We start from the raw sequence: 15876 nt of genomic DNA, 5'->3' as shown, positions 1-15876 counted from the left end.
TCCTTCTCTCTCTGCTCTCACCTTGGTGCTCACAGGGTTGGGTTGGGGATTTTTTTTTTTTTGCAGGTTTGTCTCACTTATTTCTTCCTCACAATCTTTTATTCAGTGTTTTCGCCCTTTCTTGCACACACTTTCCCTGAGGCACCCCCACCTTGGCTCAGCCATGCCCTGCGGTGGGTGGGTCAGAGCTGCCTGGAATTATCTGTGTCTGACACTGGGAAGGAAGCTCTGGCCTCTCTTCAGAGAGCCCCCTGCAGCCCCCACTGTTGGTGCCTGGATACTGGCATCCTGTACAGTGCTTTTTTCTTTAAAAATGTTTTAAATAAAAAGTTCATAATATATTAAGGTTAATATATTAATATTGATAATAATATTATCACAGTATGGAGCAGGAGTTTACAGAGCCCTAGGATGCGTTGTAGGTGTGGTGTGTAGAAGAAGCACAAGAAAATTCAATCATGTAAGCTTTTCAGCAGTGGTATCCTGCCTTTTCTGACGAGAGAGAAGGAGTGTAGGGCAGGCCTGCCTGAAAAACAACACCTTAATGTGAAATTTCAAAGTTGTCCAGAATTTCTTCTAATTAAAACCTGATCGATTTTATTCTATCACCTTTGGAGATTTTATTGCACTTATTTTTAAAAGTGTCAATGAAAATTTCCAGGGGAGGAAACCCAGTTTCTCATGAAGTATTCCAAAATAGCTATATTTTGATAAATTTCATAGTGTTTCAGTTAATAAAAATGCTTTTTAAAGTATTATACTTATTTTAGAGAAAAATCTTCCAGTTTTACAGTGCGGATCAACTATTTCACAAACATTTAAATATGAGGAAAAATATATATGCAGAGGCAAGATTCATACCTTCTTTTTGTCTGTCTTTGATATGATCCAGTCCATGAGAGGTCGTATGGCATCCGGCACAGCAAAAATCAGGGCGAATGTGCATCAGAGCAGCCTGTGTGTCTCTGTGCCCTCATCTCAGCCTACAAAGAGGGGATGAGACTCTTCCCTCACTGCTAGAGATGGGGCCAGCCCCTGTTGCTCATGGGGAACACCTTTCAGATTGAGGAGAAAAGCCTTGTTGGCAGGCAGCTAGTCCGGCTGCTTTCATGGCACTGCACTGCATCCCATCCTCCAGGAGCAACCCCTTTGAAGGGGTCACCAGGCAGCACATCTCCTCCTTTGCAAGTGGAGGTTTGACCGTGTCCTTGGATGTGAGTTGCTCCTCAACCTATTGGTGCAGATTTTGTTCTAAATCACTTTGACCGAAACTCGGTAGCAGTGCTGAGTTCCTTCCTGTACAGAGCATGCCCAGAGAACAAATTGGTTCACCTCTTCAAAAAGGTCCCATGGCAATGGTAGAACTGTGCAGTTGCATGTTTTTCAAGTATCTGCTGGCAGTGACACCTGTGTAAATCCACAAAAGCCTATAGATACATGAAAATGTAGCCTCATGTAGCCTGTAGATAAATGAAAGTGAACAGTAGGCTTATTTAAACTATGATTTTTATGAAACCAGGCCCAAAATAAATATCCAAGAAAATTATATAATTCCAAAAGAAAGTTAGACACCAAGAAAAAATGCAATTCTGCTATCTTGGGACTATCCTGATGACAATAATGTGGACAGCAAATGCAAGTGATATATGTAGTCTGTAAGTCTGTAATACAGTTAAGCTATCTGAATAAAGTCATACAGGACACAGTACGGTGTGCTCGTCCTTCTTAGCAGGCATACAGATATGCCTTCTAAAGAAGCCATCACCATGCAATTCACGCTGATTCATTCTGCTGTGGCACAGACGTGCAAGGTGGAGATGTAAAATACATAGTGCTTATTTTCAGTAAATGCCTTTTCTTTGTGCGTATCTTGAGTTATCTATGTAGCACTCTTTCAATTATTGCTACTAACAAATTCTTCTAAGAAATCTCTGATTTTGCTGCAGATCTGTTGTGCAGTTTCAGTGGGACTGATCCCTGTTTCTGAGTATGACTTTTTATAAGTTTTTTTAAAATATCCCTTTTCATCAAGCATAGCTCCAATATTTACTAGTGTGAAGAGATAATAATGAGGAATACAAGTGAAGGAGGCCTGCACTGTGGTGCAGTGATGGCAGGAGATCAAGATGTTGGAGGGCTGTGGTCCACGCTAAAAGAACCTCTGCCTTAAGCAATTCCGCATGTGGAATGGCAGTACTGATTTAAAGCCAAACACTTATTTATTGATGGATAAATTGACTGATCTTATTCATTAGCTCTGGCTTCAGGCTTGGTCAAAAGCCTGAAACTACCATGGATTGCCTTTCATTTATTTGATGTAGTAATATTCATTTAACCAGAATACTGCAAATGAAGGAGGAAGATGTTAACAAAAGTAACTCCTGAAGGTAGACTAATAGCTTGTATACAGACAATTAAACTTACAAGGAGATGCACATGGTGCAGACTTACTCTTGCCAAAGTTTGACAAGCAGGCATTTCCAGATTCTGGACAAAAATGTTGCACCACGCTGTGTCAATCTGTCTGTGCCTAAGGCTGACTGTCTCTTGGATGCATGGTTATTCTTTAATATCAGGAGCTTTACTCAGGCAGAATAACTGTGCAACATATTGTGCATCACTGTGTCTTGCTCAAAGTGCTTAGGGATAAATGCAACTCTGGCAGGAAAATTAATGTGTTCCTTTTCTGCTTTATTTTATTTTAATTATGGAAAGGAGTAAAGTTGTTCAAAGCAGCTTTGAACAAAATGCAAACCCACAAACAAAGTCACTTAAATATGCCCACATCAATATGTTATGTGCCAAAGTGGTAAAATAACTGAAGGAAGAATATTGCACTATGTTGTCCTGGATGGGTTTAAGAAATATATTGTAAATCTTTTATATTTACAAAATCATCTCTCCTTCTAAGTAAAAAGTGTTGCCTGAAAATTTTAGGAAAGCACGTGAACTTGCAATGTTTGTCTAAACTCATTGAATTCTTGTTGTTATCCATTGATGAAAATACATGCACATATATGTGTATCTATGTGTATGTATACATATATATAGGAACAACCTCATGTGAACCTGTTGCACACTACAGCAACCTGCCTGAGTCTTCATCCAAGCACATCTCTGAAGCGAGGAAAGATCATTATCCTTATTTTGAGAATTAAACAGGGGCTCTGTCACTTCTCTCACGTCCCTTAAGAGCCCTTTGGCAAAGCATGAAATTAAAGCCATTATTCATCAGTCTTGCACGACACCGTAGCCACTGACCTGAGCGATGGACACACTGTAGTATTCTTCAGTCTTTCATAAAAGTTATTCACGATTTTTTCCCCACATCTGATAACTGTGTGTGACAAAATTCTATGATGGCCGGCATGGCCAATATGTTTTCTCTAGTAATTGTGCTAAAACTTCATATATCCTATGCTGACTCAGGCAGCCTTGGCTACCCAAATAAATTGAATCTCTTTAAAATATGGATCTGTGTGCATCTGTGGGAACAGAAGATCTGGCAGAAATCTTTGATCTCACTGTTCCTAGAACTGCAATTAGGAAAATTCATCTGTGACCTTGCTGCAATATGTCTAACATAGTCCTGGGACCAACCAACTTATTATGATCATTGAAGTTTGCTACATAGACCTGAACCATTTAGGTCTGAGAGTAGATTTGCCTCTTAGCTGAGCTAGTGAGTGTATGGATGGGTCTTTTCTGGTTTGTCCAGTGTGCAAGAAGTCTTCATATATGCAAGTAAGCTTAGCACATTGAGTATTACTGCAAACTCAGTGTGTGTTTCTAGTGTCAAAATCATGAAGTTCCAGCACTACACAATACAGATATGTGCTTTTTATGCAATAGTTCTAATCTCAAAGAATGCCCCTATAAACTCTGATAGAATAAAGCATTTAGTCAGAGGGTTTGGATAGCCTCCTATAGAGTATCATACTTAGTAAAAATAAGTGTCAGTGTCAAGCATGCTTCACGGATAATAAAGACTTTAGTAGGTAAGCTATAACTAATTTTCTCCTGAAATATGTCAACACCATTCCATCTAATTTAGTTTAGAACTGCAGTAATACATGATCACAGTGTCCACATCAGCAGATGTGTATCAGGTATTGTGGTGCACTCTTCTTTCTGAGTGTTATTTCTTAATGTCCCTTCAGTCTGACTTTTATTAATAAGTAGCACAAACAGTGAAAAATGTTAGTAATTTCCCTTTCTCATTGCCTTCTTTGGGAAATGGATAAGGGGTACAGGAAAGGGGAAAAGAGACTTCATGCTATTGTATCGTTTCCTCATTTTACGTCAAGTGTCTATAAGGAATCAGGAGACACAAAGTTATGATCACAGTGAAGGATGCAAAGCTGGAGTACTTGAGATTACCCAACTATTTTGTCTTTTCCTTCAGATGTAACAGAGTTTAAGAGATTCCCTAAAGGAGTAGTCTAGCATTATGTCCTTCAGAAAAACATGCTTTTGTTGGTATCTCTTATTCCTAAAGTAAATGTTACTTGTGTGAGTAATGGGCTTAACATCACTAAAACTGATAATGTGGACAAGAATGGCACACATAAACAAAGATATATGATGATATTAGTGTTTATACAAAATCCAAAAGTCAATTTCGGGGCCATCGTATTAGTCCTCATAAGAGCAAAAATAAATCCTATCTTTTTTAGTTCTTATCCTCCTTAGGAAAAACAATAGCAATGTTAACTATCTTTCATCATCTTCTGTGTCTCTTTTAAAATATTTTCCTTTTGCATGTGTACCCATCAGTTTTAACTTTTTTCTAGAGACCCTGCGCAGGCAGCAGTTTGTGATAAGTATCTGAGTGCAAGTTCACTGCTTTCAGTTCTGCTGCACAGATTAGAGAATCTTTAGTATAAATGAGTGCATATCAGTTCACACTTCTCTGAATTTCCATCCTTTCACATATGCTAAAAAGCACAGCTGGACATAAACAAGTAATAATCGCTTAGTACCATTCTTCTGTTTTGTATCAATTTGACAATTGACTGGAAGATGACATGCTTTGTTAATTAAAGGATTGTCTCTGATCTTAGATGCATCTTGACGCAAGTCTGTGAGATCTAGAGCATGAGTCTGTATCCTCTGGCAGAGCTCTAATGCTTGCATACTTATTATGAAGGTCATAACTGATAAAAAATATGCATAATACTTAGTCTACAGTATGTCTTCTGAATATTTTTACTAACATGGGTGCTCTGTACAGAACTTGGTTATGTGTGACATGCATGCTAAAAAGCCCCAGAATAACTCTTTTCACTTGAACTTCCTCTTTGCTTCCCACTCACTGATACATCTTTTTAGAGCCGTTAATTCTTGTTTGCAGCTGGGAAGTCTCATAGTTTTCATCCATTTTCTTAATCCTTGTCTTCCTTAAAGTGGCTAGTTGTGGAAGGGTTGGACATCATTATGGCATCATGGCATGCAATGTCACCTGATTATTCTGAAAGACTTTTTCTCTTTTGGTGTCTGACATGCACTATTTTAATTCAGCCCACAGAGAGGCTCCTAAAACTGCGAGGACCTATAGCCAAAAGTTAACAGCAGTTCTCAACTTTAGTTCCCTTGCATAGCACAAGCAGGAATGTACATACCTAGTCTGTACCCTGGGCCATGAAGGCAGCATGACAGACTGTCTGCTCTTTTGTGGAAATGGACCAGAAACAACCTGATGGGGAAACTGAAAACTAATAATTTCCCCAGCATTTTTGTTTCAGAAGAAAAGGAGATAGAGTTATGTCCAGCACTGGGGAGCTCCATGGATAAGGAATATCTGTCTTTTGGAGAAGAGCTGACAGGTCTGAGGTCAGTTCTTGTGGGCATACTGTCTCTGAGGCTTCAGTAGCCAGTTCAGAGCAGAAAATCAGGGAACAGCAACCTATCCTGTGAAGCTACCAGCTGGCACAGGTCTCTTGGTCACATATGAAAAAACCCTCTGCCTATAGCTTCAGGTCTGGCATATGGAGACGAGCCTTTTTTAATCCATCCTGTGTGTGGGTTCAACTTCTTAAAAATAGTTGCTGCAGCTGCATGCTGTGAGTCTCTGTTCATTTGAAGTAGGAGGGATGCTGAGCAGGTTTAGAGCAGTGTCTTATTGAAGCTAAGTCTCCCAATTGCCTTTAATTCTCCTGGGGACACCTTGTGCACAGGCCAAAATGCGGTTCTGCATATGAGCCAACATTCATATGAATGCATAAGCACTGTGTCCTAAGCAAGTGTGAAAATGGTACCAAAAACTAATAGCACATTGAATAGAGCTTTCAATTATTCATTGACACCCTACTTATTTGTATACCTACTCTTTGGTATTACAGTTAGAAGTGTAACGATGTGTTTTCTACAGATTTTATGGATTAGAAAATCATAGGATTAGCCAGTCCATAAGTTAATCCTGATGTATGTTAAGTAATTCATCTAAAAAAACGGATGCTTCCTATATGCGAAATGAATAATTAATTTTGTTTTCCTGGTTAAAAAAAATCCCTCAGGTGCTTTTCTGTTTTCTGCTGAAGCTGAAATTTTTTAGTCCTCTGACAGTGTCTTACACCCTCCAATATGTCTTGTTTCTATGGAGACACCAATGAACTGCAGCTTGCATTCTTCTGCATACAAGGTTGCTTCAGATTTTTCCCAGTGCTTCACTCTCTTCTTTTTTAATTAGAAATTAATCAATAGGTTTGGTACTCTGGTCTCATGCACTCACATATACATGCACAAACACATATGATCCCTGTGACTGTGAGCCAGCCTATAAGCACAATGTATGCTTTCAAAGTTTTAATTTAGAGAATAGCACATTGTGTATTGAGGCTTATAATACTAGAACAGCAGTGTGGGAAGATAGATACCTTGTATGCAGTAGATGAGATGGGAGGATTTTATGATACTTCATGCTTTTTAAAAATAGGAGGGATGTGTGGAGTTCTGGCATGGATTTAAAACATGTTGGGTTCTTGGGATTCTATGCCCTTAACGTTATCTGAGTTATTGTTTGGCCCCATTTTCAGGCTCCCCCTTGTAACTTTTATGTGAAATTTCGCCTCTTATCCCTTCCACCCCAAATGGTGAATTATTGCAGGATGATTCTGTAATCTAATTCTCTGAGCCATATTGTTCCTCCCCTGTGAGCACAAGGGTTCCCCTTCAGGACAGTGGGAAGTAAACACTTGTGTGGCAGAACACACTATGTTAGCAAACAGCGTAAGAAGGAAGCTCTATAAATTACTTTGTTTATTAATTTTAAATGTACTATGAAGTCAACAGTATTTTTAATTATCAAGAACCAGTGAGACTGAAATGGTGCCAGACTGGAAGTTGTATGCCACTGTAGAGTGAGCCCTTTTAAGCCTTTTCTTCCTGCAAGGTAGTCTAAATTATTTTCCCCCAGTTAAATTCAACAAGTACAATTGAACAAGGCTGTGCTGGTGCCCTGAGTTTTTTTTATTATTAGCTCTTATGATACTGAAATAAATTTCCAGTAACAATTCAAAATAGCATTTGCAGAGGCCTCATAACAGATAAATGTTTATGTAAACCACCCAGTGATGGCAACAGATTACATCTGATGCTCAATTTATGTGCTGAGATGTATCCCGAGCAACTTTTTTCTCATTTTTTATTTGTGCTACACAGCAGAGTGTCTCCTCTTGCTGTCTCATATGTTCATTGTGGTCTCCTCTAGAGAAAGAATATTTTTCAGTCTTCCATATTTTTTAACTACTTATGGACTTCTGAAGTTAATAGTAGTTCTTAATTCTACTTAAGCAACTAGTAATCCGATTAAAAATAAAGAGTTTTGATGATACATCCCTGACTAGTATTTCTTGTCAATATGTTTGTATTTATGCTAATACATGCATACATACAGATATATGTATTTTTGCATTTTGTGACCGTTTTTGTTGTCAAACCAAAAAGTGGAAAATACAATTAAGATTTTTATGCAAGATTTCAGTAGGAATGCTTAGTTTGAAGTCTATGAACATTTATTGCACTGTCAATTTATTTGAACTATTCAGTATTTTTTGTTAACAGACGGAAAATAAGGTTTAACCTCTAAAAGGACTAAAGCATTACTGCTTTCTTAAGGATAATAATTGTAGCTATGCAAGCTAGCACAAAACAGTTAAATATATCCTTGCTTTTGACAGAAGCTAGTGGAGTTGGAACAGGGATGAACATAGCTTATTAAATATAGCTCTTATGAAGACTGCTCTATAATTACTGTGACTTTTCTTTGTATCATTATGATGATAGGCTGATGAAAACAATGAATTGAGGCTTTCAAGAGGCCGAGAACTATTCAGCCATATAAAAAAGATCATAGCTAGGGTAACAGCCCTGTTACTTTTCTTTGAGTAGTCTATGTAAATAATACACTATAAAGGTTAAATAGGTTCTTTCACTGAAGCTCCTTCTTCCACTGATAAGAGTTAAAAACTTAGAGGAGAATGCTCCAAGGAGGATCAAGAATGCTTCATTCTATGAAATCTCATATATATCCACGAGCAAAACTTTTGATATCCTTTTTAATTGATACAAGTTTTTAATGTATAAAAACATATCTGCTGAAATTTTTGAATGTCTGGAAGTGTTTTCTGAGATGAAAACCTCAGAACAAAGTGACCTATATATCCAAAATATTATGAGTACAAAAATGCCCGATTGTCCTTTGCTCTCAGCTCTGGCACTTCTCAGCTCCAAAATAGTTCTGGGGACCTAAATTCAAATATTTTTCACTTTTTCTAAGCCATGAGAGATTTCCATGCTTTGCGGCCCTGAAAGGAAAACAAATAGCAAGGGTATTTTCTTTTGATCTGGTTTATATCTGTTCTTCCTAGGTCTGTGTTGATACAACTGGGGAGGCAGCAAACCCCAATGTAGCTGCTGTATGTGATGAACTTGAGCTTTTCAGCGAAGACCTTGGTCAGTGCTAAAGTCCACTCTCTTCAGGAGTGCCCTTGCTTGCAAAGCTTTCCCCCTTTTGTATTTATTGATAATTAATTTTTTAGAGGGCGGAATTTTGACACTTAAAAATTCAGCTGCTAGTGTCTTCTTAGTAATGAAGAATAATAATTTAATTTTCTTATTTTTAGATTTTATAAGGCAATTTAGGTTCATGAAAACCATGCAGTATTTATTCCAGACTTTCAGTATGAAGCAAATATGAATCAGTATTTTCAAAGATAAAATTAGGGGTTAAGAATCGTTGGTATTCACTGTTGTGCTTGCAGAGCTGGAAGGCAGATAGGGCCAGGCATGTCTGAGATCAGGGATGGGTATGCTGCCTTTTCAAGCAACCACTTGACAACTCCTTCTGCAAACCAATACAGCTTTGTATTAAAGATAGAAGGTTTGTTGCCTTGGCTACGTGTACTGAAAGACTTATCTGAAGGCTCACATTCCTGATGGTTGTTATATCCTTCTCATTTCTAGCCTAATTTATTCTCAGTTAGTGTGTTTGCAGGTCACCAGTAACTATATAGGTAAAATAGGTCTTTTTCTTCTCTGTTTATGTTTTTTTGATGTCTAACAGATAGACACCTCTCGTGATTCCCTTAGTTATACTGGAAGTGTATTTTGAATTTTTTGTGTCTGTGGTACATTCATATATATTCACATTATGTGTGTATAAGTAAATAATATTATCTTCTATTTAATATTATTTGTTTGTTATCACGTACCCTTCTGCACAGCTTTAAAGCAACTTAACTGCTTTAGCAATTGCATGGAGTTAATGCAACTATCTCAAATCTGTAAGGGTAAACTATAGTATGAAATAGTGAGTAAGAAGAGGGAAATAAAAAGGAGAACTGTAGTAAATAGTTTAAAACCTATTCTGAAACAAATCCAAACTTCACAGTAGGTTTGGTTTAAAGAAGAGAAAGTACATAAAGCAGTCAGATTTTGTATGCCAAGGTCTCCCAAATGGTTTTCTGGTAATGCCACAATTAAATATCAGTCAATTGAACAAATAATAACTTAGCAAAACCAATTAAAAGGAATGATTTTGAAGATGGGCTTTTAGGCCTTGCTGCAGAAACCTTGGCTGATGCCCATTCCACTTGTCCGGTAAACTGCTATAATGATTGCTCTCTGTTTCAGCCTTATTTAATAGTTTCATTAATAGTATTAAAGAAAGCAAGTGAACAGCATGTTAATGAAGTCAGCAGATGATGTAAACAGCAGGAAACAGAAAATATGAGATACTTCGAGATTAGAAACATGAGCAAGAGGAGTTATCAATATGTTATATTCAGATTGACAAAAGTGAGAGGATAATGCATCTGGGATAAATTAGTTCAGAACTGTTTTTTATGGCTAATACATATTAATTAAATATACAGAAATATATACATTAAATTGCACTAAAACATTTTATTTTCTGGTTGAGAAAGGTCCAGTTTGTAGTCAGTGTAATACCTAAAAGGGCAATACTGTCTTTGAAAGAATGTGTAGATAGATTGTGTAAAAGAGTAAACAAGTAATTGCTGAGTTTTACACAAGTGAGTAGATTGTAGGAGCAATTTACTGTTCTTCAAGCAAAGGAAATTTAAGAGGAAAGACTGAAATGTAATGACTGAGCAAACAGGGAATGGAGAGGAATACTACTGTAATCCACATACCTGAAATACGTGTAAGCATTTAGAGAAAATATGACTTATTTAGCATTACCACAAATTTAATATCGTATCAGAAAAATGTTCCTTATTATTTGAAAGCAAACTCTAACTATACTAAATCAAGAATTAAAAATTATATGCATACAGGCTGTAAAGCACAACCTAGTGCCAACTGATGGAAACCTAAAACAGGCCGTAGGCTTCCACTCACTTGCATATAGAAATGCCATGTCTCTTCAACAGCATTCAGTGTGAATGCAGGTTGCAGAGTTCCTAAATTGTTAGATCTAACCTATACTTTTTTTCCCCATCCCCAACAATATCCAAATTACAGGAGAGACTTCCTAAGTGCTCCATTGAGCACGCCCAATCCCACACAAGATCTAAAATATTTCCCCTTCCCCGGAGTGGTGACATGCACGCTGCAGGCAGACTGACAACTACCTCCTCCAGTTGGAACATATAATCATCAATGCCCTTCTGAGCTCATTTAAAATGTGACTAACTCGAGCCTCAGCTCATACATTGTCAAATCCCACTTGGTGAGTCTTGTTCCTGTTCCAGCTGGAGATGGGCCCACGCTGGAATTTGGGAATTTAGTTTTCACGTTCCAAAATCGAACAAAGAGACTCGGACTCATTTCTAGCCTTAGTTTCCTAAACTGCTGTCATGTCTGTAAGTAAAATGCTGGAACATTAGTTGTCTGGGAAAAATAAATGAATGATGATTTTAAGAGAGATGCTGGGGCTACTCAGTGCGGTAGCTTCCAGCTTTTTGGTGCTGTTCCCAGAAATGCTTCAACCATGGTGAGGAGCTCAATTCTCTAATTAAAAAACAAAATTGTATCAAATATTTTTCAGCTTTACACTCTCAAATTAAAGCTTAAAAACCTCCAAGGAAGGAAAGGAGGCCAGATTGGAGGGGGAGGAGGTGAGAGGAAGGAAACGGGTGGAGAAAACCACTATATTCCCAAGATGCAAGGAAAGTTGAAAAGTAGAAGAAAAAATATATTAAATCAGTGTAAACTAAGAGGTAAGTTTAAGGCATTTTTTTACATTGAATGTGTGTTTTGTTGGGGTATTTTTAGCAGTAAAATTCTGTATACTTTAAAAACATTTGAAATACATTAAAGTGAGGTAATTGCTTTTTTTCCCCCAATTTCTTCTGCAATAAACTTGATCTATATTTTTATTAAACCTATCAAAGGATTTGTTGTGCTGAGATTTTGCTACTTTTCTGCTACTGCTGCTTCAAACTGTCTGTTACCTCACAAATGACCTACATGAAGTGAAGCAACATCCCATGGCAGCAGGCAGGTTGTTTTGGGGCAGAGCTAAGCTGGAAAAGTTAATTGTTTATGGAGATTTAATGGGCATGGTGCTCCTACTTACCCACCTCACTGCAATTCAGTAGTGTGTTGGTGTAGTGTAGGAAAAGAGCTGTTGAAGTAATAGATTTTGGCATAGTTAGGGAGACAGCTGACCTGTGTTCTTGAGGTCAGAGCAGTGTCTTCCATTGTTTCTTAGTGTCGTTGCTGTTATTGCTATTTGGTGCACTGGCTATGCAGGGTTATATAAGTTAAGTTTTAATCAGAGACCACATGCCACTGCTGAATAGTAAAGCCTGGTACACTTAAAAGCTCATTTGTTACTGGGATATTTGTTGCTGTACTGCCAAAAGCCTGCCAGAGATGCAACAGAATAAAAATATTGGTGATTAATATTATTGTGCTTGTATTGTAACACCATGTGATACTAAAGGCTTTGTCCCAGATGAGTCTAGAAAGAAAGGGAGCAGAAATCTGGAAAAAGTAGAGGAAGGTATAAGATGGTTCTGCATAGCTATATCAGCTGAGCAGAGCAGGAGGCAGAGATGTACCTGTAGCCCTCAGCACTTACTGCATATATAGACCAGGTTACTTGCAGCATTTTTATCTTTGAAGATTGGGAACAGGGTAGGGCAAGCATGTGACAGCTGCTGAAATAGGAGAGAGCAAAGCTGTCAGTAGTTGATGGTCAAGAACAATACAGGAGATGAGGTTTGTAGGGAATGCTGCCACCTTCCTGTCTCATCCATATCCAGTTTCTGCTGTCTGGTCCTCTCAGGTTGGAGGTCAAACTGTGTTTAAAAGCTTCTGATGTCTCAGTTGTTCATGATTGTTTCCAGTCTTATTTTTTTAGCCTGTTTACATTATTGATTTCAAAAACATTATAGAAATAGCTTCTGTAAGCTAATGACATGGTCTTTGTTTTAAGCCTCCTGTTTGAGGATTTTATGGATTGCCTGAAGTATTTCTGCTGTGAAAAGTGAATGTTTATCTTTGCCACCTTAAGCTGTCTACTTATTGGCCCAAAACTTGTGGTCTGCTTAAATTCCTCTCTACTCCATATGTCTGGTCATCCTTGTTCCTCACTGTACATTTTCTAGCTATGCTCTACATCCTCAGTGTTTCAGGTGAAAATGTTAGCAGTTTGCTGCCTTCTGAAGATACGTATGTCTAATAACTATCTTCCTTGCTTATGCTCACCATTTAGCCTTCCTTAACTTTTCTAAATATATTTTTCAGAGTTGAACTGAATGCTTAAATATTTCTACAGATAGCAGTTACATAAATGTATGCATGGCAGCTGTGCACTTCAAGATGAATATATTATGGATGAAGAGCTTGAATGCCACAGTATTTGTACTATTTTTATTCAGACACATCCTGAGAATTTAGCATCAAATGGCCTAATTCTGCTCCAACACTATAGCCAGTGAATTAACCAGAAGCTGCTACCAGACTTCATGGGATCAGGACTGATCCTGCCTGCTAGAGAAATGAGCTTGACACTACTTTCAGAAATCTTCTGAATTGTTCATGAAGCCAGATATTAGGAACTGCAGTCTTTTGTAGGAGAGGAGACTTGGGAGAGAAGAAACCACAGTTGTTTAGGGGATGCAGTGTTGGGATTGAGGTGAGCTGGAACATGGCTGAGCAACAGAAGCTGTGAGGAACAGGCAGGGAGAGCTCTCTGGGAGAGCTGAAGAGCAAGGTGAGTGAGAGCATAACCTGGCAGGCAGGCAGGCAGCAGCTGCAGTTGCAGACCCCTGAAGGCAGAGGGGCTGCCACTACATTAGTCAGATACTCTGTCAGAATTTCTTTGGACATCCAAAAGGCCTTGGGCACCTATGAAAGTGAATGAGAATTTGGCATCCCAAGACACCTGTGCAATTGTCAGCCTTGAGGTGATTCAACAGAAATAAAGAGCAACATAGAAATTACGTTTAAGAACAGACTGGGCAGCTGATGACTCTAGCAGTCTTTATTTTGTTCTGTATAGATTAATGGAAAGCATTTTCCTCAGGCATTTGGAAACCATGGTCTATATTTTAAACAGTCTTAAATAAATAATTAGTATGGCTATTTAATCATAACTCCATCACCAGACAAAATTATCCAAGCAAGAAAGTAATTTTAATTATATTCTTCCCACTGCCTGGTATGTGTTCTTGTCCTTTCTCTTCTTTGGATATTTTGAACAGTAAGGGAACCCTTTTAAGCTGATACAGATTAGTTTTGTATGGGACTAGAAGGAAAATGAGTGTTTAAAAGAGATTCTATATAGAAACAGAGAAAACTACCTAGTTTGGGTATTTTCTTAAAGTCAGGTGCCTTTGCTTATTATTAATGCAACAGAATAGAAGTAGGGGATCAATCCAGATTGTTAAAAATGCCATATGTAAAAATTAGCCATTTACTTAGAAACTAGCTACAATCCATAGGAGTTGATGTGTTGGCATTAGTACATCATTTACCAGGTGTGTTGCATCAGCTTCACTTCACAACAGATGTAAGACGTAGAGTGCCATGAAGAAATCCAGGCTGGCATTAATAAAGCTATGCATGGCAGCACTTCAGCAAGAAAAACTGCCTTTGATACTGCTTACTTGAGGGCTTATCCAAATGTGCAAATAGATTGAATCTAGCCAGCTAATAGCAAGCTGGAGGAATAAACAACAAAGGCAGTCTTCTATCCCGTGCTACTATGAGCCTTGCTATACCCTCTGACTGACCTGTCTAGGCAGCTGATCCCTCTGACTTACATGGGGCAAGTCTTGTAATGCTTCAACGTTAGTTCACTGTTCACTCCAGTATTCACCCAGCTGCAGCCTGATCAGGTTGAATGGAAACAAAATGTTGTCTGCAATTTAAGGACTCTTTGACTTGAGTTTTGTCAACAGTTCTGCTGGTAACTGAAAATAAAATACTAAATAATAATACTAAAGGCTTTATCACTGCATGATATTTGGTTTTGCCAAATTTTATCCCTTTCCCTTATCCCAGGTTGTGCCAGCAGTGTGGGATCTGTCCCTTGCATTAAGCATCACTAGATGGCTAATTTTTGCTCTTTCAATGCAGTATGTATTCCTCCATTGTCACTAGGTCTAGAAAATAGATAAATGTCCATGAAGGCGTAAAACAGGACTGAAGGCAAACCCTTTTCCTGTTAGAAAGTGATCCAGACTGCCAGAGGATGGCTCCAGTACTTGCTGCCCATGTCTACCATGCAGAAAATCCAGTAGATGACACTTCACCTAAAGTAGAAATTTTTAAATGTTGAGTAGATTAGAGAAAGAAAAGCATAATTTTTTGCTATGTTCTTACTTCTGAGGTGCTCCAGGAAAACAAACAAACAAACAAACAAAAAAACCCCAACCTCTGTCTTCCACAATCCAGTGTGGAAGTATTCAGTCTTCACTACGTTTTTCTTCTCATTCTTGCACATTCAGATGCCTTTTTGCACATTGTTCAAAGCGAATCTCACACGTAGTTCCCTGTCTGACAGCTCTTGGGCCCATTGTGTTCCACTGTTGGGTTTACTTTGCTTCCTGGTTATAGGAATTTTTCCTTGAAGTACTTTAGATTAGAAGGAGAAGCAAGAAATATTGCAAACTGTTTCTTACCTCTTAAAAATTTTCTGACGATTTTTATTTTTACAGACTAATTGTTTCTGAAGCCAAGGAAGAAGTCGCTTTAGCACAAAATTTGAGACAAATTTTACCGAATTTCTCAACCAATGAAATGATAAGTGTTTTAGACAGAGCTTTAAATAGAGCTTTCATGTATCCAGGAGGGTTTAACCATTTAGATTGACACTGACTTCTGGATTTGGGGAAAATTACTGTTATTTTATGTGTTTTGGACACTCTAACTTACCTATCATTATTGAGTGACTAATGACAA

The 15876-nt window shown here is 38.0% G+C and overlaps 1 protein-coding gene across 22 annotated transcripts in view; it reads left to right on the top strand.

Moving 5' to 3' along the window:
• Positions 1-15876, top strand: part of DLGAP2 (DLG associated protein 2) — a 454541-nt gene that overhangs the window by 137564 nt on the left and 301101 nt on the right. For 3 of the 22 annotated variants that reach the window (XM_064650401.1, XM_064650397.1, XM_064650399.1), the window contains exon 1: positions 11514-11681. The exons of 16 other annotated variants lie outside the window; for them this stretch is intronic. In XM_064650401.1, coding sequence (XP_064506471.1) covers positions 11624-11681 — 58 coding nt within the window. In that variant the 5' untranslated portion in view covers positions 11514-11623. Of the gene's footprint in view, positions 1-11509; positions 11682-15876 lie in introns of those variants that run through there. 3 more of the 22 variants (XM_064650414.1, XM_064650413.1, XM_064650404.1) reach the window with 2 other exon arrangements.

This window comes from Pseudopipra pipra, chromosome 3 (genome assembly GCF_036250125.1).
Source record: "Pseudopipra pipra isolate bDixPip1 chromosome 3, bDixPip1.hap1, whole genome shotgun sequence".
NCBI classification, from domain to species: domain Eukaryota; kingdom Metazoa; phylum Chordata; class Aves; order Passeriformes; family Pipridae; genus Pseudopipra; species Pseudopipra pipra.
The sequence above is the reverse complement of the archived record's forward strand: the minus strand, read 5'-3'. Positions and strand labels throughout refer to the sequence as shown.